Source organism: Chaetodon auriga, chromosome 19 (genome assembly GCF_051107435.1).
Source record: "Chaetodon auriga isolate fChaAug3 chromosome 19, fChaAug3.hap1, whole genome shotgun sequence".
Classification (NCBI taxonomy): Eukaryota; Metazoa; Chordata; class Actinopteri; order Chaetodontiformes; family Chaetodontidae; genus Chaetodon; species Chaetodon auriga.
Window position 1 is genome coordinate 9,630,097 of NC_135092.1, and position 27,724 is coordinate 9,657,820.

The 27,724-nt window shown below is 45.7% G+C and overlaps 1 protein-coding gene across 1 annotated transcript in view; it reads right to left on the bottom strand.

Moving 5' to 3' along the window:
- tnksa (tankyrase, TRF1-interacting ankyrin-related ADP-ribose polymerase a) overlaps nt 1-27,724 on the bottom strand; it is a 76,257-nt gene that overhangs the window by 41,170 nt on the left and 7,363 nt on the right. The window contains exons 5-6 of the mRNA XM_076758893.1: nt 9,072-9,108; nt 5,847-5,922 (exon numbers count right to left, since the gene is read on the bottom strand). Coding sequence (XP_076615008.1) covers nt 5,847-5,922; nt 9,072-9,108 — 113 coding nt within the window. The remainder of the gene's footprint in view (nt 1-5,846; nt 5,923-9,071; nt 9,109-27,724) is intronic.

Here is a 27,724-nt window from a genome sequence, read left to right on the forward strand (position 1 = left end):
AATGAAAGCTTAATATCAAAGGAGAGTTTCCGGGCAAGTTGGCACATTTTCCAATACAGAGATGTCAGCGGTGGGAATGAAAAGAGCCTCATTCGGTTGTGCTGTAAAAGCTCAGGAGACAGCCAACCTTACATGTCAGCACAGAGCGCTTGCACCTTTGCCTCGTAACAGTGCTGTCATATGAACTCTGGAGGCCCGAAAGTGACAAAATGGAGTAAAATGTTATCAAACTAGTGAAAAATAAAGCTGAATACATTCATAAATAACACTACTGGGAGTGGGAATGGTTTTATTTTTCCTGCACAAACTGTGCAGCTCTCTCACTCCGAAAAACAAGTTATATTGCACATACTGGCAATAAACCTGATTCTGATCGGTTCATTCAATTCATTGAAATTTCCTATTTACTCACTTGTTAATTTTATTTTAGATTCTTTTTCATTTTTTTTAGATTCCCCACAACATTTCCTTTTTTAACCATGTTTCCATGTCTTATTATATATACCCAATGAGATGGGTGCGTCCATGCATGTCCAGAGAAATGATTGGTCCTGATTTGTTAGTGTGTTTCAGTGCAGCAATCAGCTGACTGAAGATCAATTATTCAACTCACAAAATGTAATATTTATATATTTATTCAGTCATATTTTGAACTTGTCTGATAACCGTTTGTTATACTCATTCAGCTCTGGGGCTCCACAGCAAACACTACATCTAATTTTAGTGACTTGACATTGTAAACTGAAATATAACATCATCTTCAAATGGCCTTGAATTATCGCCGTGCCTCTGAGGCTTTCCTTAAACTTTAATAATCACCACATTCCTGAAAAGTTCACTTTTGGAGATGGATGTATTTCACCAGGCAGGGATGAAAAAACACTGTCAGTCAGCGTGGTGCTCTCAGCAGGATAAGCTCCCATAATCAACATTTAAACAAGGCTTCAATGAAAGTCTTTTCTCTTCTCTTCTCTCTCTCGCTCTGAATCTGAATCTTAGTCTTGCTCCTCAGCTGTCTGATTCTTTGATGTTCGTGCCAGCTAGGATGCGAGTGGGTGCGATGATTCTCACTGGTAAGATATAGATCCAAAATTCACAATATTCGCAAACACACCGACACACATTCGCAACAGACGGGGCTCGACGGAGTCCAGAACATGAAATGCACTCCCTGAAAGACGAGCAGGGAGCTGAATTTCCAGCACGACTGCGGACAGTCGGTCCAGCTGAAGCGCGTAAGAAAGGAAAAGGAAGCAGAAAGAACAAATGAGTCTGTGTGGCCTCTGTGTGTGTGTGTGTGTATTCAGAAAGCAGAGGTGATTTTCCTGAGGAAGAAATCTCTGCAGGAGTAAATGTGTGTTTGTGTGTGTGTGTGTGTGTGTGTGTGTGTGGGAGTAAGCGGTAGGTTTCAATAGAGGCAGCTTGATAACACTCTCCACTCAGCTGTGTTAATAATATCCCACTCTGATGGGCCCTCAATCATCTGAGCGTGCGTGCGCACACACGCACACACACACACACACACACACACACACACACACACACACACACACACACACACACACACACACAAGAGGCGGATGTTATACTGCTGTTGTCTATACAGAGCAGTGTAATAAGAACAAAGAGCTCTTAATAGAATTAGAGCTGTGGATGGAAAACAGTTTGCCTGAAAAAGGAAAAGTCCACTACATGGCCAAAAGTATGTGGACAACCCAACACTTCATCCATGTGTGATTGTTGTATGTCCTGTTTGAGAAACATGAGCATTAAGATGCTGTTATTTACAGCCTCCATTCTACTAATAACTCATATTCCTCCCTCAGTTCAAACTGAGGTGTCCAGCCCAAACTGGGGAAAACTGTTCCTGACAAGTGCTACAGAATGCAGACAGGGGTGTCCACATATTTTTGGCCATATAGTCTACATCGCTCTCTTCCCCTCCTCTCTTGTGTGCATGCCGTGTACAAGCCAAGCCTTTTAATTCCCCAAGAGGCATCTGCAATCAACATTTATGCTCCAGATCTGTGTGTTTGTATGTGTGGTTGGAGAGGGGAGAGCGGGGAGCCTGTGCCACTTCTAATTAAAATGAAACAGAGAAGAAGAAGGAGGAGGAGGAGGAGGAGGGGGAGGAGGGAGAGAGAGTGAAGGAAGTGCCGCTTGCCTAATTTTAAGGGAAGCATCATTATTATCAATCAATAGGATTCCGCCACGCTCTGTTTTGCCCATGATTATCATTAGTGCCCTTGCATCAATTTGTCAGTGTGTGTGTGTGTCGTCTGAGTAACTGTAATTCTTTCAAAGTTGGCATGAATTTAATCTGAAAGATGTTCTTGCGTCACCCCATTATCCGTCTCACTTTCAATCGCTTCTTATGAAGTTACAGTTATCATATTTTAATCTGATGGTCTGGTGCTCTGACTCACTGCCATCCAAGGCCCACGTCTTTGTTTATGTCACAGTGACTGCCTCTTACTCCACACTGAGATTAGATTGCTTTCTCATGGCATCGACACTCCTCACGCGATCAAATATTACCCAATCATGTCTCAACCACACCAGCGCAACGGATCATAGTGCATTAGTGGATTCAGTCGAAGGACAGGAATGTCAAGTGGAAAAGTTTTCGCTGTCCCTCGCTTTCACCTAATGTCTGCAGCTATTAGGCAGAATTCACTCTGTAATTTCTGTTAGCGGTGGGAATGTAAATCCCCATCGCCCCATTAAATTACCCTAAGACCATAATGAGGATAAAACTGCACTGGTGTTAAAATATATTCCATCTACTGTGCACGGCCGCATTCAGTCTGAGCAATTAAAGAGCATTACAAATACAGATTGTGCGGGAGAGGTCATTTCAGAATAGGTCTCGGCCCAGTTTTTACATTCTGGTCGTGGCTGCGTTTATCTACTCATGAGCCATTAAATTTCAGCGTTTCTCGATGATCTTGCATCTCCGAAGAATTTCAAATTACACGGTTTTTCCCTCGGGGTATCACTTCCTCAGCGGGCCACCTGCACAGATAATAGCCAGAGGATGCGCTCTCACAATTATGGGTATGATGGTGATATGATGGATACAAGCTGCAGCTGAGCATCATCAACAACACTGAAGTACCCGTAATTATAGGAAAGAGCCTCCTCAAGGCTGTTATAGCATTTACATGACAGTTACCGGGAGCAAAGAATAAAAAGCTCCCTCTGGCTCCATGGTTGTCCCACCAGTTGTCATAGAAACCAATGAAATACAGTGGGCTTGGTTTTCGTGACCAATTAATTAGAGCAAAATGCCTCTGACCAATGAGATCTCTTAGAGCGAATGATCTCTCCATGATCGCTTGCTTCTGCAAACCCACTTTGGACAGCTTTGTATTCAAACAGATGGAGCCTCGCTAGCCTATACTACATCAGTTTTAGTTCACATGATACTCGAAATGTTGTAACGGGCGCTTTTCTATGCTGTCAAGAGGAATAATTGAGTAGCAAAGCTCAGGGAGAGAGAAGTCAATAAGGACCCCAAACCTTTTTGGCCAATTGCTGCTGCAGAGTGGAGCGTCAATCTTGCTCAGCTCTCAAGAGACTAGAATCACCGCCTCGCAGTCCCATCCAGTCAAGCTGCAGCTTACATCCACGTCTGGCCAGATTCATTTGATACGTGCGGTGAAGACTTTGAAGGAATTTAATAAATGGTATTAAGTGCATGTTTTGGTGAAATGGAAGCGTCCACTATACTGATGTGAATGAGTCCAGTGGATAATGCTCAGTGATAATGCTATTTTCACAGAGGAGTTCAGATGACTGACAGAGAGCTTCATCACATGGAGCGACGACAATCACCTGAAGCTCAATCTCAGCAGAACCAATGAGCCTGTGGTCGACTACAATGTTTCAAATATGGATGTTGCTGCAAAGAAGCTACAAATGGCAAAATATGGATGCTTCACACACATCTTCATCCCAGCAGCAGTTCCGAGGTGGACACCAAGATTAGTGTCACTAACTCAGTATCTGACCAAATGTGATCTATGGTCACTATCTGCCCTTCTGTTCATGACTTATGGTGCTGAATAATGGCCAGAAAAGTTGTTGCAGAACATTATGACCTCACAGTGAAGTTGACCTTTGACCTCTTGGATACAAAATGTCATCGCTTCATCATTTTATCCTGCGAGACATTTGTGTGAAACTTTGTCATAATGAGCGTATGAAGTGATGGCCAAGACCATGTTTTGTGAGGTCACAGTGACCTTTGACCAGCCAAAATCTAATCAGTTCATCCGGTTGAACATTTATGCCAACTTTGCCTCCGGCCACAGCTGCTGCCAGCACGCAGGCATCAAAACAGCAGCAGCCTTTATTTCTGCCAGGTTGGAAAACAGTGATACAGCGGACTACGGGGAGTACGTCGAGAGTTCTTCAACCAAAGCCGGAAAATACACAACTGGAAAGTGGTCTTCCAGTTATTCATCCGAGGGACTAATCAGTCACAATCCAGACGCGCCGCTGTGACCCGGCACAGCTCAAGCTCTGGCTCGGGACTCCCGGAGGACACGCGAGTGGATGCTGTGGTCGCAAAATAATCTGTTTAGTGATATAATGCATCGCTTTTCTCTGTTGGCAGGCTGGTGCTACCTGTGCCCGCCCTGCACTCCCCAATCGAAAAACACCAGAATTGACTCCCGAGTGCAAAATTAGCTGACTGTTAAAAGTCTGACCTAATTTCCCTGTCGAGAAAGCAAAACACGCAGCTAATTACGAATAGGCGACGCGCTCTGTATAACACAGAGGTGACGAGCACAGGCGACTCAGGCAAACTGAGCTCGGTGTTCAGCTTTGTGCATCGCTGCACCGGAAATGAACCCGTAACTCCACCTCAGTGAGGTCTGTATACAGGAGTTACACTACCAGACTTTACACTTCTGCCTCCTACACAACGTCATGTCTCAAGTCCTGCCATGTATACAGGTGACAGTATCATGAAAGGCTCAGTCGTTCACAAGCAAGGATGGAGCGAGGTTCACCACTTTGTGAACACATGATTGTATGAAGGATTTTACTACATGGACTCAGAACACTTGTTGTCAGTGAACACAGTTCGTTTGCAAATCTCAGAGGGACTGGGACCAACACGAGGCTGTGTGAGCAGCTGCTTATCTTCGCTGTTAGAGATTCAGGTCCACCTGAACTTGGGTCAGCTCTTGGCCAGAGCAATTCACTGAATCTGACAAGAAGAATATGTAAAACATGTCTTTGTGTGAACCAGCTTCCTCGGTTAAAATCCTCCCCTGTAAGGTAAAGGCCTAGCCACAGGGGGTGGCGCCTTGCTGTACTGAGTCAGACTCAATTCTCTGCGCTGGAAAGTGTTACTACGAATGCAGGAATACTGCTGTCTGCTCCTCTCGCTCTTCAAAATCCATGTATCTGAAGGAAATACCACACGTGAACTGCAGTCACTGCCAGCAGCTAAATAAGAACATCTCCACCGTCTCCATGTTCTTCACTCACCTGAAAACACTTGAATCGCATCATGTTTCTGGTAGTCTGACTGGCTTTGTTGTGCACTGCCATTGTTGAGCACGAGTGCTAATTTATTCACTGACGGGTTCGTGTCTCCATCTATTCTAATGACCGACAGCCAAGAAAGGCTGTCAACGGATTATCTGATACCACAGAGGCCCACAGCCGCCAATAGCAGCGCTTGTTTCCCGATCGGAAAATAAAAAATAAAATCTTTCAGCGCCAGTTTGATGGCTTTTGTAACCTTAATGACTTTCCTGAGGTGCAGTGCATGCCGGTGATGAGCTTGTTACTGCGTTGCGGTGTGCGGTTTGGTGCTTCGCTCTCACCTTGCGGCCGTCGCTCGCGTGGCAGTTGACGTTGAGCGGTGTAAGCAGGGCCATTAGCTTCTCCTCGTTTCCACTCCTGCGAATGTACACACGAAAATGCACACATTAGAGATAGAAAACATCTAACGCCACAGAGGATTAGCACTGTTCCTCAGCAGGAGAGCGTGGGGGAGAAAATGAGGGCGAATGAGATAAGAAGCTTGAGGCTGAAGGGAAAAGAGACATTTCTTCAGCAGAAACAGAACGACATATAGAAACGTTCAGATCGAAGTGTGTGCGTGTGTGTGTGTGTGTGTGTGTGTGAGAGTGTGTTCTTGTAAAACTCATTGCAACAAGCTTAAGAAAATCAGTCAGAGAAGATCGTTTAGCCTAGCGACAGAGGAGTGAACGCTTTGTTGATGTCGTTGATGTGTGTTTCCTGGTTCCGGGGGCTCACTGCCCTGGCATTCGGTGACCACCAGGAAAGTACTGCCAAGGCAGTGGCCCAGTCCAGCCATCATCCCCACGACAGGCGTAAAGGAAAAAGCTGTCAGATGGAGAGAAAAGGATTATTCTTCTGTGTTTCCACTCCTCTCCCTCTCTCCTTTTCCTTTTGTTTTTCCGCTGGGCCTCCTCACACATTCACATCCTCTTTATCCCCTCACTCTCTACCCATCCAAACTGTCCACCTTTACCCTCCCGCTCTCCATCCTCAATATCTCCTTCTCCACCTTTACCTCCACCTTTCAGCATCTTCCATTTTTGTTCTCTCATTCGTTTCCTTTCCTCTGCTCATCTCGCCACCTCCTACTGCTGGGGCCCTAACACAAGAGAGCCTTCATTTCCATGCAAACGACATCTTCAGGATTAAACGGGGATGAAGGACATGGCGTTGCATGTGTGTGTCCTTGTCTGTTCAACAGATGTATGGACAGCACGACTTAGCATCGAGACAATTAACAATGATATGAATCAAGTCAAAAGACAGAACCAGAAAAAAAAACCTGAAGAACGCTGGAAAACACATTATTTGCTAAATAGGAAGCTCCACCCAGCAGCAGACTGCTACCTTTGGACGGTGCCAGGCTAGCAGCTAACTAGCATGTCCCAGCTTCAGATTTAATGGACAGGTTTTGACAATGGCATCAATCATTTCATCTAACTCTTGGGAAAAAGGCAAATAAGCACATTTCCCAAAGGAAACGGTCCAGAGTGAACAGTCATGTATTAAATCTTGATTCTGTCCAACTCCGTCTCACAGGGGCGTTTCAAGGGTGCAATTAGTGAGAGTTTATCATCTTTTTGTTGTGAATAATCTGAAGGAAGGCCCGATCTCACACAAATGATCTACAGTGGCCCATGAGGGACAGTGCTCATAACCATTCCTGAATATTTAACAATCTTTAAACGTGAAGGGAAATGAAAACGCATTTCTGAGAATCTCTGTAAGTCTGATTGTTTCTTACATCGAGACCTGCATCTTATCTCAAAGACTCTCAAATCGTCGGTTAAAGTTGCTCTAATCAACACTTTTATATTACCCATGGATCAAATAACGATGTGTAATATGAAAGGTGTCCCTTGAAGTGAAAACCCCACAGAGAATCGTCACCTTTTTATCACTCACAACTTTCTCGTTTTGGTTCTCAGCGGCATCGTTTCCAGACACAGCAAGTGAAAAAGCTCCAGCAGAAAGCTCTGATGAGCACACTTCAGTAACGGGGGGCTTTAAGCAGTTATTTTCCAGTCAATGCATGGAGTCACTGCATTACTCTCAGACTACACAGAACCATTTTACCAGCTCTGCTTATTATTCTTCTATACTGCTTTGGAAGGCTGCTATCTGGGCCACAAATAAAAAGGTAAAAAATAAAGCAGAAAAACAACAACATCCCATAAGCCATGTGTGGGAGTTATCTGACCAAACACAACTCTAAAAAAGGTAAGAGAGAAAAAAAAAAAGAAAAGAAAAATTCTTCTGAAAAATGACATTGGTGATGAGCCAGTCAGTGGCTCAGCTGTGTGAGGCTCACTGAGTTCACAGTTCACACTTAAACAGCCTGCTGACCCCATAATACACTGGGGTACTGCTATGCTAGGCCAGCTGCTTCCTTTTGTGTGTGTGTGTGTGTGTGTGTGTGTGTGCCTGGGAGAGGGAGAGAGAGGGAGAGGGGGAGAGGAAAAGAGAGGGAGCGGGAGGAAGGCTGTTGAGGCATTGAGCGCTCAGCCACCCACACACAATCCCAAACGAAAGCTATGCCATTTCCACATGCAAGAGACAAACACACACACACACACACACACACACACACACACACACACACACACAAGCACATTGCCCACATGCACTGCCTGCAACCATAACATGCCTCCAAAATGCACAAGTGTCCCTGGCCCACATGTGCTGAGCTCTCCGGATCTGAACCCGTCTAGTGTAGGAGCTGAGAGTGTGAGCGTGTGCATGCGTGTGTGCATGTGTGCACGCATGTGTGTGTGTGTGTGTGTGTGTGTGTGTGTGTGTGCATGGTGGTTGTGATGGAGGGAAAGAAAGAATAAGCCATAAACTGTTTGACACACAGGGAGGAAATCAACAACAGGGAAGAAGAAGAACAAAAGAAGATGAAGAAATAGAGGGAGAGGAGAGTAAATAAAACAAGGAGGAAAGAAGGGGAGAGGAGAAGGAAGAGGAAATGAAACGAAATAGAAACAAGAAAGGAGAGGAAAGACAGGAAACAAGAGAAAAGATGAGGAAATCAAGAAGAGGAAACAAGGGGGAAAGATGAGAGAGGAAATAACAGGAAATGAGGAACAAGAGAGATGCTGAGAGGGAGGGATAAGAGGAGGATAAGAAACAAGGACCGGAAACAAAAAACAAAAGTGGATCAGAGCGGAGAGGAAAAGGAGAGAGCAAGGGAGAAAGAAGAGGGCCAAGCATGGAAACCAGAATACAAGTGAAAGCAGACAAAAGGCTAGAAAAAAGAAGACGAAATGAGAAGAAAAAGTGAAAAAGGAGCAGAGCGTAGAGGGGAGCAGAGAAAGAAAGTAAGCCTGGAAACAAGGAGACAGGCAGCCGCAGACCTGAACAGGTGAACAAGGAAGAGGGAAAAAACGAGCAGGGGAGGAAAAAAAACATGAAAGCATGCCACCAGAGCAGGAAAAAAAAAAAAACCCCAACACACAGTAAGACGAGAAAAGGGGAGCAGAAACTGAAAGGAAAACAAAGAGCATGCAGAGTGTGGTACTCACCTCGCCGCCTCCAGCAGCTCATCCTTCTTGTATTCACCTAGATGGTTACAGAAGATCATGGTGTCAGACAACTGGCCGCGAACACACAGCAACCGCACACGCACACACACACACGTACATGATCAGAGAGAGCCACACGCACGCACGTAAAGACACACAGAGGAAGGGTCTAGCTACTGGGGAGGAAAGACACCATCTCTCCTTCTATCTCCCCTCCTTCCTCCCCCCTCCTCTTCCTTCTCTCTTTCTCTGCCATTCTCGCTCAGTGCGCACCCCTCTGGCCCCGGTTGCCGTGACGATGCGTTGCCGGCAGCGACCACAGCACGTTCATTGTTTGGGCGGCGAGCGGCGGATTGACACGCGCTCTGCCTCTATCCCTCCGTGCGTCGTTCCATCCCTCCCTCCTTTGCCGCGTTTGTCTCCCGTCTCTCGGCCGCCGCTCGTACTGCTAACCATCTTCCCTCGTTCTCCATCATCTCTCTCTCTCGCTCTCCTGCTCCCTCTCTCCCTCCCTCCTCAGGAGGCGCAGTTACCATCAAAAAACACAACAGAAATAAACAAACCCCTCCCCCTCCCTCCCTCTCTCTCCTCTCTTAGCCCTGCCCCCCCCCCCCCCCCGCATACCCCCACTCCCCGCTACTACAGTCACAACACACACCTTCCCATATGTGTCTCTTCTGCCTGGGAAACAGACGAGGGTGGGGGGAGACGGAGGCTCTTCTCCGACATGGACTAACATTCGTCTGTCTGTTGATTCGTGTTGATGAACGTGAGATTAGAGACTAAAGAGGGATTCAAAATTGAGACAGCAGAGGCGGGAATGACTCCTGACGTTTGGTCCCTATCCTGGGTCAAGCTCCAAAAACACTATATTTCCCATGATGCAACCCTACACCACCTTCCATCAGACCCCCCCCCCAAAATGCCCACTTCTTTCAGACATCTCTGTTTTGAAACACGGGCTTTCATCTAAGCGTTTCAGGTCTCCAGCCGAGCCTGACGTGACTCTGATGACATAATCAGGGTTGTTCTGGCAAACTTTGGAGAGCTGGAGGACGACAGAAGACTGTTTTCACAAGATGAGTAGGAGACGAGTGAACTGAGCTTCATGTGTCGAATAGCTGGAGTAGGGGACTTTTAGCTTAGTTCAGGTTAGCTTAGCATCCCAATATCACCAATTAACGCTTTACATCTTGTTATATCTTTTGGTTTTAGTGGGAGTCACATGCTGGAATTATTTCTTTTGTGGGTTCGGTGACCTGCTCAGTCCTGTGAGGGAGGTTAATGTTATGGAAATCCTGAAATTCTGATGATAAAATATTAAACGCCTCCTGTAAATCATTGCACTGGACCACGCCTATTCAGGCTGGGAGGTGGAAATGCTAATGGTCTTTTTCTTTTTTTTTTTTCCACGGGGCAGGTTTAGCCCGTCTCTGCTTCACATTAAAAGCTTTCCAATGGTGAACCGGTGGAAGACTTCTCTGCTCGAGCAGCTGTAACTTCAGTTCAATGTGGGCTGCACGAGAAAATAAGAACATATCGGAGGCAATTTCGTCAGCAGATCAGCTTTAACTATTGCGGGGAGGAACAGTAGAAGGAGAATAGAAAAGAAGCCACTGTGAGATGTTGGATGTAGAGGGCTTCAGGCTCCAATGTGACATCAAGGTAAACAATGCGTTTTACAGAAAACCACAAGACAGTGTGCAACCTAGTGAGATTACCATTGCAGCTTCTACTGAAAAGTGACTTCAGGGCTTATTCCCACATAAAAATCAATATGCAAAATTGCTATCTTACATTTACGTAACAAAGTTCATTTCAGAGAGGGGCTGGAGGGAAAGAGAGGGATACAAAATTGAAATAGGAAATACAAAAAAAATACAAAAAAACTCAAAGATGGAGAGGTAAATGCGATAAAGATAAATGGAAAGAGGATGAGGAGGACGGGCCGCGTGTGCACGCCGCAGACGGAGGGCTGGGGTGGGGTGAGGAGTGAAGAAGAAAGGTTACAGAGAAGGGAAAAGGGGGAGGAGGGAGGAACAAAGGATTCGTAGATGAAAGAGAGAAGGGATGATTAGGGATCTGGAAACTGACATGCATGGATTTGACACAGTATAATTGGTGTTAGGGAGGCTAAGGCGGAACAGGCAGGGGAAGGGGGGGGGGGGGGGGGGGGGGGGCGAGATAGAAAAATATGAATACGAGAGAAAAGAAGAGAGAAACATACAGCCAGAGATCAAGACGCTAAATTAGCTGTTTTAGTTTTGAGGCAGTTTTTGTGCTTTCCATTGCACACCTGACAGTCACGGCCCTCACAGCTGCCTGGATCAGACCATCATCATCATCAGAATCAGAATCATTATTATCAGCACGATTCAAGTGCAGCACGCGCAGCCGCTTGTTTGTTAAGCTAGTTTTCATTAGATAACATCTTGTCGACATCTTAGGCAGTGAACGTTTGCATTGGTTTCCCAAAATTCACACAAATGTGAGACTGTTTTTCCTCCTAGAGAAAGTGGGAAAGTGTGCCTCATATCTGAAGCGCTGAACATTTGTCACACTTCAGTCTTCATGCAAACTAAAGCGGTCAACACTTTGAACTTGGCTGCTTTAAAATCAAGCTTTTAAGCTTTTTTGATATCTGCTATAGCAAGAGCGGGGAAGTCATCAAGCTCTCTGAGCAGCACCGGGTTTCAAAGCAACAACGACGACGACAGAAAAACAACTTTAAGTGATTTCACTCCCACAAGTTTCACCCTTCAAACACGCATTTTACATCAAACCACTCAGCGACGCCTCCTTCCACCTGAAGTCTAAGAATCTACGGAGCAGAGTCATGACTGATGACAGGAAGGGAGTGACTCAGTCTCTCAATTCAATTAGAGTGCAGCTTATACCTGAACAGTGTCTGTGGCATTATGCTCAGCTGAGTCTGCTGTCATGCACTGCGTGCACGCGAAGGAATAGAAATGAGTTGTAGGCGACATGAGATAGGCTCAGCCAGAGTTTGCTTTCAATATCATTAATGCTCTGAGAGCTAAAGTGATAGTGACTCAGCAGTTTTAATTAGCCTCTCACAGACGCGCACACGCACACAAAGCAAGGACAAGCCGGACTTTGCCTCCCGTACTTTAGGCACCACATCAAAACATAATCATGGAACATTTCTCCTTTGTGGGGATTATCCCTTTTTTCCTCACTTATAGCTCATTTGCAATCAAGAAAGAGATTCCACCACCAGGGGTCGCCAAAGACGCAAATCTGCAACATGCATGAAAACAGTAAACAAGGTGAAAACGCCTTTTATCATTTCCTTGCGACCATACTGAAACTGTCACATCTTTGAGCACAGCCCCTTCCCCCGGCTGTGCTGTGGCTAGCTCGCTAACGTGGCTAAGAGCTGGTGACGGCAACGGCGCGAAGGATGCGAAGGGGAGGAACTGGCTTCATCCCAGCTGCTGCTTCTGCGTGAGACGGGGTCAGAACATGCCTGCTCGCTCACGGTAAGCGATACTGAGTCACAGAGTCAGCGAAGCACTTCAGATGTCATATATTAATAAGATAAATCAAATATTAATGGCAACACTGGCAGCAGATACCTGTGGTTGGCTGCTTCTACACATTCAAAGCGGGCAATTTCGGGCCGCTTTGTGTTATAAGACAGAGGAGGATGTACGCATTTAAGTATGTATGAACGTATCTGAGTCTGACGGTGCGTGCGTGTGTGTGTATGTGTGTGTGTGTGTGTCTGCAATCCTGCTGACTCCAAACAGAAGAGACAAGGACAGGTTAAAGCTCGGGACAGGCTAGCTGCCTCCTGAATGATGATATTATGTGTGTTTGTGTGTGTGTGAGGGAGTGTAATTGTGTGTGTGTGTAGGTGTGTGCGTGCGTCTGTCACTCCCTCGCCAGAGCGCAGTCGACACCGGCAGTCACTGCTTGAATTCCAAGTGTTGCATACTTGAAAGCATGTACTCCTTTTCACGCGCGCATGTCTGTGCGTGCGCGTGCACGAGCGTGATTCCAGGGTCGTGCACAGGTGAGCACAAGTCAATGTCAAACTCCTATATATATCTTGACCGTGCAGCAAGGGCCTCGCACGCTCTGCGAGGGTGGATGTGTGTTCCGAGCGGTTGTACAAGCACAGATGATGCTGACTGATGCTGACTGGACCATGAGTCGCCTCAGTGCCCAGCTGTCTGCTTGTGTGCGTGCGCGTGTGTGTCCGTTTTGGTGTGTGTGTGTGTGTGTGTTTAAATCAAATATCATTTATTGTAGAAGCAGTTTATCCGCTGTTATACAACAACTGGCTTTGAGTTGGGAGTTGAGCAATCCACTTATAACCCCAGCAAGGTCGCAACTGCTGAGGCTGGAAGTGGATCTGCGCGCCCTGAGACCAATCAAAAAGGGGCAATGAATAAATAAATAAACGGGGGGAAGTGAACGGAAATTGTAAAAGATGGTGTCTTGGGCCCGTTGCTGGTTGGCTCAGCTTACTTAACACGTCTGCACCACTTGCAGCGTGTGATTAATTGCTTCACACGGTGCACCAAAGAGACGCGCTCAGGATTAACCGTGGTGTTTTCGGCCACCTGCCCCGCCCTCTCCCAGTGTGCGGAGTTTTGCAAACGCAAGAACGTGTTTCTGTCGGCGTGTGCCTGAACCAGAGGAAGGACCGTTTGTAATTTATCATGATGCAATATAAGAGCGTCTGTCTGTGACCTTGATCCGGCACAGCCACATGACTCACTGTAACCTGCTACAATTACAATTCACCGTGGGTGTAGTCAGAGGTGAGCTGAGATGCGCTTCTTCTGAATGATCATTTCTTCTGTTTTCAATATGTTTGTTCCTGCTCGGTAAGCATGTCAACCCACCAAAATGTGAGTGTGACACTAAATGAGACAGTGACGCTGTTCGTGAAAGCAGAAGTTGCTGAACAAAGAGATCTTTGATGTTCGAAATTACTCCAGCTGAGCGAAATAAAAGCACTGCTGGTGTCGTTGCTGTCATGAGCAACAACAGTTAGCGAGACACAATTAGGTTTATAGACAACAAAAACTTCCTCTTGAGTAAAAAACTTCAGATTTGAAACTTTTCTTTCTTAAACACCATGAGAAACACCTCCCCTGAGAAGCCTTCCTGGACGACAATAAAAAATAAATGAATGCTAATCCGTGATGGTATCAGGAAACGAGTTAGCGCGCCTGTAAAAGAGCCACGACACATCAGCACGGGTTCCCCTTCACTGTTCATTGAGCAGATACAAAAGGACAGGAAGGAGGTCGGAGCGCCCACTCATAAACAACAAACAAGGAAAACAACAAAGTGAGCTGCGGACAAATGAATATGGATCAGATTAGATCATATGGCAGCTGTCCTGGGCGGGACGGGAGTCACGCAACGGCGACGCAACAGACCGCAGACGGCTCATTCCTCAGCATCTGATCCTCAGAGGTCCGCCGAGCTGCCGGGCTGCTCCGCAGAGTGACTCACGACAGATAATGACAAGAGGTTATTCTGACGTTCGATGGGTATGTCGTAACTTCAGTCAGTTATGCTTTAGCAGGGTGTGTTTTCTATCATTTATAGTTATTCAATATTTTAATGATTTTTTTCTCCCTTTTAAACAGATAAGGAATCTCGTGGAGAGCACTTCTTACATTTCTGAAGTGTAAAATTGGTTGTTTCCTGAGGATAGAGAGCTTCATTTAGTCATTTTGGATTCCTCTGTGATTCATGAAGAATCACTTGCGGACGCGTAAAGCATTTCACAATTGCTGCAAGGCAAGCCAGGCTGCAGTCCGCTTGGTTTCAAAGAAGAGACTCACTTAAATCTCTTTCCCAAGTTTTTCCTGTTCTTGCATTTTTAGACGGCCGACACGCGTTTAATATGCACACATGTCAAGCAAGAGTTGGCCTTGTCTTTAGGTACACATTCAATTCATCCAAACTTTCCAGTTTTCCAGACAATTTCCACGTCTGGGAGACACGGATTACTCTGTGCTTCTCTTTCCTTTACTTCTGCTGAGTTCATTAACCAAATTCTGTCAGTCTACTCTTGCGGAGTGGCCAACTGCCCTCACCAGCTCACTCAGCGTTGTGCTGCTGTGCGGCCGTGTGGAAAACTAGGCAATTTCAGCTGCAGGAAAATTGCCCCAATGGGGTGAGGGAACCTTGGAAGTGCATCTCTCACACACACACACACACACACACACACACACACACACACACACACACACACACAAACGCACACACACAATAATACTAAAAAAGCCCAACACTTTGTTTTGCTTCTCTTGCAGGGTCATTCTGGAAATGGGGCTGGGGCTCATTTATCACTGGGGACCGATCGAACAGCAGTCATCCTGGTAATCAATGAGCATGTCACTGATAAGAGGAAGAAAGCTACACAGTTGGCCTCGCAGCCACAGGAATTCGCACTTTCTCTCTCTCACGCGCGCGCGCACACACACAGGCACTCAAAGGTGCACACAGGTGCGAGATTGCCTTTGCCCCCGCTGCATTAGCAGGACGAAGCCTTCAGAGCAGCTACAGCGGCTCTTTGTCTTCATGATGAGGCTGCTAACATACACCCCGCTCAGAGCTGCCCTCTCTTCCAGTTTCTTTGCATTCGCTTGACGTCGGATCGGTCCATCGCCGCCCGCCACCCAGGCCAGTGAACATCGTCATCTTCGCCCGTTTCACTTGTTCTCGTCCTTCCTTTCAATCCCCGATCTCGTTCCCTTCGTCTACGTTCATCCACTTCCTTCCTTTTCCTTTGCTCATTTTCTCCGATCCCGGCTCTTTTTCTTCCCCCTCCCCTCGTCCATCGACTTTCTCTCAATCTCCCAGCCCCCACCCCCCCCCCACCCCATCCCTCGCTTTCTTAAATCTCTCGTCATTTTCCGCCAGCCCTTGTGAGACACTGCACTGGCTAATTTTCTGCTATGTTAAAGCTGCCTGCCCACCACGGACTTCTCTTCAAAGCAACAATTTTCCTTTTCTCTTTATTTACAATAGAGCGGAAGCGCTCGTTGACAGCACGTCTTCAACACCCAGGAATACAGTTCTAATGGAAACACACACACACACACACACACATTTTCTGTTCGAGCACACCAGGCTTCAAACTGCTTCTTTTTTTTTTTCCTGTTACTCGTCACAAAGCAACAGCAGGAGCAGGGACAAACGCTTCCCAAAGCTTCTGTTCAGCACTGCGAGCTTGAAAAGCAGCGCAGGGTGGAAACAAGCCCCTAATTGATTCCAAGAGATGAAAACCTGTCTGGCAGTGAAAAAAAATGTGATTAGTACCAGTTCCACTTATGACAAGATGACAGGGATACTGCACAAAATGCAATTCGAGTGTGTTTGTATTGCACATTTTATATCCGATGTGCTTTACATAATGCATTGAAAACAGAAAAAAAACTAAAGGGAAACAGCTCTTCCATTTTGTCAGTGAGTCCCAAAAGGGCTGAGGCAGAGGGGGGAGTGAAGGGAGGAGGAAGTGGAAGACTCATCCATGAGCTGGTTATTAGCATACACAGAGACTGTCACAGAGAATGTGGGGTTTTGTTTTCCTGGTGCCGTGTGAGCTGGGTGGCAACGCGCCGACGCCGAGGCTGCCGTGCGTCGGGGTGCATCGTCTTAGGCCTGACTGACGCCTGTCCAGAAATGGTGAACCACTACTCCAGATCTGCTTGGGTGGAGGTAATTTCTTCTGAAAAAACGCGGACATCCCCAGAACGAATTAGAGTCATCCATGTAGTTGATCCCTTTCAGGCTTTGCTGAACCTGTTGATCCCTCTGTTGACTGCTAGCAGCAGTCCACTAATAAACAATTGGACATCAAACACGTCAGTGAAATCCTGCTTTAGCTCTTCTCTGCTCCCTGGCCCCCACATGTAGAATAATTTGATTAGTATGAGGTGCTGAGATATCAGTTAAGGTAGTTCCTCCTTACGTCACAGATCACAGCATGCGTAGGTAACCATTTAAATCTTTTATAGCTGCGTCTCCCACGCCCAAAATCAAAGGATGAACTGTCTCTTTCTGTGGGTTTTCCCCTTCGCTGCATTTCCATCCATGCCTCTTCATAGCTCTCCCTTGTCCAGTCTTATCAGCACCCATCTCCACCGCTGTCTCATAGAGATTTATCAATGGTTCAAACCTTTGTTCTAGTTCTACCGTCAGGGCTGACTGTGGTCCGTGTTTATGTCCGCCTCTGGCTGTCCTCCAGGTGTCCGGGGGTTGAAGTTGGCAGAGCTGAAGCCATAATTGTCGCCCTCAGTGGGAGCAAAGTCAGATTATCCCACCAGGAAGAAATCCCAGGCAACACATGACCTCACTGCTTCAGTCTCAGCAAGTCTGGGAAAAGTTATGGTGTCATTTAGCTATCCATTTAAACCCTATTGAGCTGTGTTCTGCTGCACTAACTCGCCAGCGGGAGACATTGGGAGAGTTTGAAGGAGTTCACAAGTTCTTTTTTCCCCTCCCTGTCCCACTCATATCAGCACGTCCTTGCAGCCACAGTTTCTTTGTCAGTGCCAGTATTTTGCTGCTGTCTGCGACTCATTCCTGAGGATGAAAAGCGAACCAGGACAAGATGATGGGGGATTCTTGACCAAAAAAAAAAAAAAAAAAAAACTTGTTCAAAGTCGTTTAATTCTGCATTTGTTCACTCGGGCTCTTCAAGTTCTCCGCAATCTGGCTTCGTGACAGCTTGGAGACGAAAACAGGATCCAAGTTACAGCTGGACATGGAGCTGAAAACCATATGGGGAAGACACGCTGTATCTGTCATATCTGAACCAGGCTCTAGTGGCGGTGTCTTTGACTGAAAGAGCAAACACTGAAGGAATATGACAACAAACTCCAGCCTTAAAAGTCTTTGAAGTCAAGTTCTGCTCAAGTCCAAGTGTGAGCTCAACTTTGACCACTCGTGCTGTTTAAGTAAGACTAATGCTTTGTTTGTTCAATTCGGGAAATTGATTGGCCTTGTGAAGCTGCAAACGTACAAACAGAATTAATATGATGAGACACAAAAACTCAATTGATTTTCATGGTGCAACTAGGTCAGTGCTTTGGTGAAGGTAATAGGATTCATCAAAGAAAGATAATGGGAAAAGAGCCTCAGATTTATCACTTACTCATAGTGGACACCATCTTTCTCCATATACGGATTCAACCACACCTCTGACAAGACAAAAACAGCTGCGGCTTCAGTCCGCTGATCCAAAGACTGTATCGTACATCCTTTATATCCAGTGCTCCATTGTTTTGACCAAGAGGGGAATCCTGGACCTTTACTCGCCTGTCTATCAGCAGCAGTCTGGTAAAAGGTCACTCAGATATTGCCTTGCACTTTCTGACCCATTCTGAGCATCACTATGTGTGTGTGTGTGTGTGTGTCTGTCTGTCTGTCTCTCTACACTTTTGCTGCAAACAGAATGAAAATAGAAAGAAGGACCAAAGAACATCTTTACCGGAGGTGTCCTAACTTTACAGCTGGAGTTGATAATGTCGGAGAAACACATGCAACAAACATGGCTGCTTCTAGTACATAGAGCTGTAAAGCTAGCATGTTATTGTTGGGAAAGTCTGGCTGCACCTTCTCTGCTACTCTTGTGCAATTAGCTCACTATAGCTTTAGCAACTCTGCCTAGCCCTGCAGAAGACCTCGGCCATGTGCAATGAGTGCACAGGGGGAGTACACGTGGGAAGGCAGGCACAGTACGGAGGTAGACAGTCAGGCATGCCATCTAAGTACTGCATTAGGGCTAAATGAGATGATTGGATGTGTTTATTACAGGCCTGCAGCAGCCACAGACACTGGATTTTTCAACAAACACAACAAAAACTGGCTTTAAAATACGCTGCCTACTCTAGCTTTAAGCCTATTCCCTCAGATCAGATCGATCTCAACAACAAAAAGTTAAAGACACAATTTAGAGCACACATCCTGAGATTCCCTCCTGCCATACAAGGGACTGATGCTCATTTTGGGATTTGCACTGATGTGACAACAAGCAAGACGGTTTGTCACGCCTTTTTTTTTTCAGCTTCAGTGAGCCGCTTTAGCATGAAAGACAACGAGGCGCGACATCGGAAACTCGGGGCCCGCACTAGTCAACATTTTGTCAGATTACCTGCAGTAATTTCCTCCGAGAGGTGATTCAAGTCATTCTGAAAGGAAAACACGTCTTCCTCGCGTCACTCTGCCTACATGCGTCGCCTGCAGCCGCTGTGAGTTCATGTTAGCGTGAGATGTGACACGGCCTATACGCCGGAACCAAACGCTAAATCTCATATGAAAGAACTACGTTTTAATGCGCCTGTGAATGAATGAAATCAGAGAGGGATGAAAGTGCGAGTAAGAGTTAAAACAAGTGAAGCCAAAGGAATAATGACTGTGAGTCTGTGTGTGTGTGTGTGTGTGTGTGTGTTGACTGAGGTCCAGAGTGGAGAATTGATCTCTCTGAGGCTCAGAAGCAGCGAGTCTGTGAATACCAATCAGAGGTAATTAATAGCAGCTAATGGACTCTGTTTCTCACTCTCTCTCTGTTCTCGTCTCTCTTCCGTCTGTATTTATCCCCTCCAGTGTTTTTTTCTCTCTCTCTCTCCCTTTTATTATGCAGCAATAATGAATACAGGGATGAATAATCACTCTGCTCATTCCTTCTTTATTTACTGTCCTAAGCTATAGGCTTCCTCAAAGACATTTCAAACTTCCATATATATATGATCTGACCCTCTCCTATTGGCTGATCTGTGGTGACAGATGATGTCACGCCACGTTGCACAAAACCCGATCAGCACAATGCCGTTTTCTACTCTAGAACAGTGAGTACCAGCTCAGGGAGGCCAAACACTTCATAACTGGTGGACAAAAGCAGCAGAGAAACGCGGCCTTCCTTTGCAAAAGGTGCTTCATTTGTAGCTCGGCGTCCCAAAACACATTGTTCTGAAGTTGCTGTCCATTGTTCTCATTTTATTGCCGCTAGGGTTGTGCGATTGGACAAATGCATAATTGCCCCTGTCTTTTTCTGGGCCAGTTTTTGTCATTTTATTTTGCTAATTTCATGGTCTGCCTCCAAAGAACAAGTGAGAGCAGCTGCTCAGCAACAGACTGTGCAACGAGCTAACCCAGCATCTAGAGCCAGAATATTTCCACACTGAACTCCAAATTGAGGGTTTCTTTCGACCAAACCGGACTCGGTTTCTTTCTGTTGGGTTTGAGTGAAGTGTGCTTTACAATTTACAGCAATTAAGCTCGTCTTAGCTCAGAGACACTTGAATTCAGAAGGCGCACAGTTGTATTTTTCTGTAGTTTGAACCACTGCTTACCAGTGGGAGGTCACTGACAGGCAACTCAATAGAACAGCTTACAAAGGTATAAGAACATTTCCCTATTCTGTTTGTTTTTTAGACTAATAAATTAAGATAGCAAGTTTGCAGTCTGCACACATCTAAAAGTCTGGGACTGGGACTAATTAGCGTATTGAATTCAATTGTGACATCATCTGTAGTCCGTTAATCAACTGACAGATGACAGAAAATCAACTGATGTCCAACCAACAATGCTCAGCATGTGCTCATTCCAGCACTGCTGCTTTCCTCTGCTTTATACTGTATCACTGTCAATCTTTGGATTTTCCACAGCTGATCAAACAAAACGAGCATTTTAAGGTGTCACCTTGTGACGAGCGTTGGTGTAATCTCTCATTCAGCACTTCTAGTCTTTCAAAAATAAATCAATGAATTAATTAAGCGTGTTCCTGGGGGGCTCAAGGTCTAGCGGTAGTGGGAAATTGTAGTTTTTTTTAATGCCACTAAAAAGACAAATATTACGACATGGTGTAGAGAAAGGCTCTGTTCCAAGGTTGTATCTTCAGTAATTAATGTTGCTACAAAATGTGAATTTTGAATGAGGTTTTCTTACGAGCAAATGTTGGCATGTGTAACACTCTAAATGAAGCTGATAAATAAGTCAAACATTACACCGTACCCTCCATCAGCCTGTCAGCATTTTCTGTATAGGACTATTTTCATTAGCTTGCTGATGTTAGCATTTAGCTCAAAGCACCACTGTGCCTAAATACAGCCTCACAGACACACTAGCTTGGCTGTAAACTTGTTGATTACGAGGCAGCAAATCCCTGTTGGCTGCTTCCACTTATCATACGCCGTTGTTTGCTTCTCATAATAAATCCGTCAGCGCTCTAAACACAACTTTCAATATGTAACTTCTGCCCTTAGTCCCGCCCTCCTCCCCCTCAGTGGCTCTTAGTTCAACCCACACACCTGTCACTCATTCTCTCATCTCGCCTGAGGCTGAAGTAACTGCATCTATAAAGTTTCATCTTCTTCTTCTACAGGTGTTTGTCTTTTAAAAAAAGAAATCTATATTTTTTTTTATAGAGCCAAGTCAGTTTGTTTCCTATTTGAGACCAAAACAAACAAAGCTACAGAGCTTAATACCAAAGATGCAGCCAAAATCAACAATGCTTGCTTAATACCGGAGACAATTACACAGAGATTACCACATAAATTGCCTCTCCCAGTTAAGTCACACACAGCTAATGTCTCACCAGGCTGTTTGTGAGGATCTTAGAAGTATTTGGCTGAAAAAAAAAAGAGTCTTAGTCACCAACCTCCACCTCTGCTGAGATCTTTGAAGCGCCGACAGCTTATCTATGTGAGCTTCATAGACTGATAGAAAACTGGAATCATGTTAGTGTCAGAGATTTAAAGGGGACGAGGCAGAGTGAGAAAAGGAATAAATGTCACGGGGAAGATGGAGAGGCTGATTGGCGTAAAGCATGAGACGGGTGAGAGACAGCAGGGGGCAAGAGGACGGAGAGTATGGATGACGTGTCAGAGGGAAAGAGAGCGACACCGAGGCTGATGTGAGGATGAGGGGTGGATGGAGTACATGCTGTACTTGCGAGCTCATTAAACAGCGCTGTAATTGATGAGTGGAGAAAGAAAGCCACGGAGAGATGAGCGGAGAAGAGAAAGAATCGTCAAGGGCAGAAACAACTTGATGAAAGTGTCCTAATCACTGCTCACCGGCCAGAGGAAGATCAATCACCGACGACAGGAAAGACGGATGCAAAGAAGGAGCCTCCCGGTGATCCTTTTGTTTCCTACATTAGCTCCTCGGGGGATTTTCACATCATTACTGCGTGTTTCTCTCAAATGCTCACCCGCAGTCCGATATTTAGGACATTTCAGGTTTTAATAACCCTCGCGCTGGTGTAGCGCCTTGGGAGAACAGGTGTGAACAGGTCAACATGGATTATCTGGTCGCACAACACATCATATGAACCAGCTGCTGTTCAGTAAAAGTCATACAGTCCCGGCTGAAGTCCACAATTCTGTGAAATACCTGTCTGTCAAATCTAGGGCCGTCCCAAAGCTTCCAAGCTTCATTCATAACGCTGACATTTGAATTCTAAACAGTCGAATGCGGCTTTGCATTGAGTGTTGTGAGGGGAGGACCGGGAGGAGCAGAGGGGAAGACGCTGGCAGACAGCTGCTACGAGCTGGGGAGCTCCGGAGGAAAGAGCCGGGGGCAGGCCGACGCTTCTGCAGGAATCAACACCCAGAGTCACACCGGATCCTGCTCTGATCCGGAGCTGTTTACCGACGGGAGGAGAGCTCCAAGTTTATTTTTGAAACTTTTGGGATTAAAAAGTGGATTTATCTTCACTTCAACCTGTCTGCACCAGCGAAGTCGCAGAAGTGCCAACCTGTACAGTAATTCTCTCTTCGATGGCTGCTTACTGGAGGGGAAATGTACTTTACGTCATGAACAGAGGAGAGGAGAGGAGAGGGAATGAAGAGGAGAAAGTGGAGGGAAATAAGTGAAAGGACTGGAGCTCGGTGAGTGCGGAGTTCAGTCAGAGGCTGGACTGAAAGCAAACACACACACACACACACACACACACTCCCTCAGTGCCTCCCATTGCTTGCTAGCTTACTGCTAATGTGCAGTATTCTGGCCTTTTGGGGCAAATAAACAGACATGATCCCGCGGTCAAACACACAGGAGCAGCACGAGGCACTGAATCAAACAATCAAACGCTAAATGTTGTGCACGACTGATGACATTCCTGATTATACAGGCGACCCAGAAAGCACGTCCTCCCATTCGCTTTGCGATAAAACGACCGGGCTTGATCACAAAATGCAAATCTGTTGAGCATTCCTCAACTTGCTGCACACTGACGCAGGGCTATAAAATCAGGTCAAAACAGACCAGCTCCGCTCCGACATCTGATAAATGCTACGTACCGCGGGGCGTCGGAATTAAGCTCTAGGAGCCGGTGACCATTTAGCGATAAAGCTAATCTTGAAGAAAATCTGCGCCTGCCCTCCTTTGTAACCTGATAAGGAACAATGTAACTACGACTTGAACCTCTCGAAGCTTTTACACTACAAAAGCACAATAGAGTAATGAAAAGCGTTTTACTAGCAGGTTCTGGAGCGACTCCACAAACACCTGACAATCATCACCGCCCTGCCCTGTCACGACATGTCCAGCCTGATCAGGAAAACAAACCGCATGATGAAAATCTTAATTAAAATGCAGCGTGAGGTGTGTTTGAAGCTGCTTCTGAAAAAGGAAAAAAAAAAAATTAATCTTCTCTGTTTTTCAGTCTCACGTCTCCGGCTAACAGGGAGCGGAGTCTATCATTTCTGAGAGCAGTTGGTTGGATGTGGCGGGGCAGTAGAGCTAATTTATGGGTCAATATAAACTTCCATCACCTCACACCGAAGCTGACAGCAGTGCTAGCCTGCGGCAGAGATGAGGAATGGAGCAGAACCTCTATATTCTAGACACAGAACATATAGGACAGAGAGGAAAAAGGCTGCTGCAGGGTGTCACTGTAGACGATTCAAATATACAAGCATACATGTTCCCATTTACACTCTTGGTGGATTTTTCCTGGAAAGACAGTATATCAAAATGTGACCACACCGGCAACAGTTAAGTCTTTAAGAAGACTGCATTAAATGCATCACTGCCAACAGTAATTGCCACAATGGAATCACTCCAGGGTGGCCCTGGGTGAGAGGACAGTGTAACAGGACGGTGGTTTAGGTTATCAGCAACGGCCATTAAGAGCAAAATTCACCTTAGATCTGGTAAATATGTCCAATCTGAACAACACAGAATGAAAAACAACCACCGCAGGAGGAAGAGACTGATGATGGAGGGGGAGAGTATTGGCGTTATGGATCGACCGGTTTCTCTGTTAGCTGTTTATTTTCACCTGAGTGCATCGGCGGATGCCTGTGGAAACAGCAGATGTTGAAAACGGAGGATAACATTTAGCTCGCCTTGTTAATGTCTCATTGTTGTCTTTTTCATTAAAATTTCAAAACGCACCCATCTGCTCCTTTCGGAGGCGTAGACTTGAGTGACACGACGTGTGCGCAGTCATGTTTTTCTGTGTTTTTAAGGACGAGTGCGGAGGATTTTGGGGGATCTATTGGCAGAAATGTAGTAGAACATTCACACCTCTGGTTTCATTAGAGTACAGTCGTCTGAAAATGAGAATTGGGTTTCTGTTACATTAGAATGAGCTATAATAACGTCCATTACAGCCCGAATCACTTCTTTCCCTTTAAGATCCTCAGAGTAGGCAGATCGTGCGTCTGATTAAAACCTATTTCCATTTATGTCTTCAGATTTCACTGAGTTATGACAAAGTTCTGCTGAAGCACCTTAACTGCCTCCATCATCATATCAAAGTCATTACTGCTGTTGGGAAGGAGGCGAAACCAGCAGGTTAAAAATACAAGAAGCTAATTCGAGCTGTCCCCTCCACCCCGGGCAGCACCTTCGCCTCGCGGCGCTCCCTCCACGCCTTACATTCTGAAAACCTCTGGTCCAAACCGCTGAAAGAATTCTCTGTTCCTCTTTTGATGAAAAGATTCTGCTCACATCTTTCTTTCAGCGCTCGACAAAGTGAGAGTTCACTCCAACTGGTTTTTTCTTTTCTTTTTTTTCTTCTAATCCTCACTTCGGAGCCATCTTCGACGCTCTGTCATGACCTCCGCTACTGTGGAGTGTCAATAAACAAACACCACAAAGCTGCACCAAGTAAACTCCAATTTGTAAGCGGCATTGTGTTTCAGGCTGTCTTCTGTATAGTCTATACTACACACACACACACACACATATATATGTACACACACACACACAGATATAATTGACTGCACACCATTTTCTGTCACATATAGACGAAGATCAATTAAATTACTCCACGGCTAAATCTTCCAGTTCCACTGCTCATAAATTGCTTTTCCGTGACAGCTCCACTGTAAAACTTGCATCACGGGCGATACTGCGACGGGGTGAAGGGGCTAACTGCGACGTATGCAGCAACGCTCAATAACTCCAAACTACCTCATTTCAATTCCAGCTGGCAAGAAACAATCAGTTTTCACAGCGCAGCTACAGTGAAATCCCCCCATCATGTTTTGACGCCGCGCAGCTCCTCACCTTGGTATCTGGAGGCTTATCTCATTTACCACAGAGCCTAACGATGGGAATTGATGATGTAAACACGAACGTGGCGCTGTGAAAACTGATTTACAGCCTACGTCAATAACCGCACAGAGGCAGCGAACGCAGGGGGAGATTTAACGTTTAAGATTCTCTTCACTCGTCCGCTACGGCAAACAAAAGCTAATTGAGCTCAGTAAGAAGCATGACTCCAACCGTCTCCATCTGGAGAAGAGGTGAGAGGAGGACTCCCAACTCATCAGCCAGCACACACAGCCTCAAGCTGGACTGTGCGTTTATAATCTTGATTCTGGATTTGATGCCAGCGACACGTTTCAAACAAGTTGGGACAGCAGCAAACTGAAGACTGGGAAAGTTGTGGAATGCTCCAAAAACACCTGTTTGGAACATTCCACAGGTAAACGGGTTCATTGGTAACATTTTCTGCATGTCTGAATTCAGCCATATTCCTAACCTTGAACACAGAAGGGTTAAAATGACACATTTGTAAAGGAAGATGAGTGACGCTGTGCGCATTTACACACGAGGCACAGCAGCATAACTTCAATGATTATTTTAAGCTCTGCACACGGCAACATGACCGGTCAGGATCTCATATTAGTTAACGTTCTGCTTTCTTCTCCGCATCCGAAAGGTCACACACACAGAGTCCAGGTTCACAAAGGGAAATCGTCTGGAGTTAAGCAGCCGTCCTCCTGATAAATCCTTCGCTCCATCAGAGCTGCATAAAAATACTTATTTTAGAAGCTAAAGGCTGAATTCTGTTTCATCTGGAGAGTCACGTTTGTACCTACAGTTTTTAAGTTTTGCTGCTTATTTGTCTCACAATATTTGCAGCAGCGACATTACGACACATGGAAACATCTAAAATTAATGAAAGCAGCCGCTCTGACTATGAAAGTCAATCATAAAAGAAAGCAATCGACAGACAACACAACAAAGAAATCACCTGGACCGCTCGACACGATTTAACGTAGCCTACAGGGACTGGTGGAGGTGGAGCGAAATGTCCGTGTAGCAGCGGGTAATAAGTCGTTCGGTTGGGTGGCAGATGGATACATGCAGGTTCTGATGAGCTCGGAGCCGCTCCCCGCCCAACTACTGATGCTTCAATAGAAAAGTGCTCACGCCAATTCATTCTGAGAGAGCAACGACGAATGGCGCCAATGGTGCTGATGATCATGATGATGGTCCAGCCAAACATCAGGCCTGAAAACCTGCAAAAAGTTGTCTGTATGTCTGTATTTTGGTTATCTAACTAAAATAATAAAAATTATTTATTTAAAAAGGCTGTATATTTTTAATTAGCTCCTCGTTTAAAGGCTGTAACTGTGTCCCTGTGGTTCTTCTGCCACTGAGCAAGTATAATGAGTCCTGCTGCCTTTAAGTGCTTGTAACAATGATAGAACCAGTAATTAGTCCGAGTTTCACTGCAAAGTTTTAGCGTCCCATGTTGGCCACTAAAGCTCTCCAATGAGTTCATCGATTGGTTTGCTTTAAAGGGGGTAAAAAGCCTCTTTCAGCAGTTTTACAGAAGGGAAAACATTGAGCAGTTTGGCGTGAAAACTGGTCTAAACCCAAGTGGGACAATGATGATGGTGATGGTGGTGGTGGTGAAGGCTTTCGCTGGCTTCCCTGTTACAGTCTCAAGGAAGGAAGGAAGGAGGGAGGGAGGGAAGGACAGAAAGAGCAAAGAAGGAAAACAATGGCAATCAAACCAAACTCCAACACAGAGAGTGAGTTTATTGAGCAGCCGATCAATGAGTGCAGCCTCAGCCAGAAGAGGAGTCAAAGAAAAGAGAAATGAGAACAGAAAAGAAAAGAAAGCAGAGACACAAACACATTTCTGACCCTTGGAGAAAAGAAAATGTGATGTGGCGACCAACGTACAGCCTTGGACACAAAGGCTGAATAACAAGCGTAGTGAGTGCATGAGCGGCACGGCCTTGCAAAATAAAACGTGTGATAGACCGGCAGGGGAAGAAAAAGGTGATGCTGCCTGCAGCCTTGGACAAAATGAGGAAATGAATGTTGGCAGAAAGTTGTGGGCTGAATGGTAACATTTCGATAAAAGCGGAAATGTGCATCCTTTAAGAAACAGCCGAATCAGA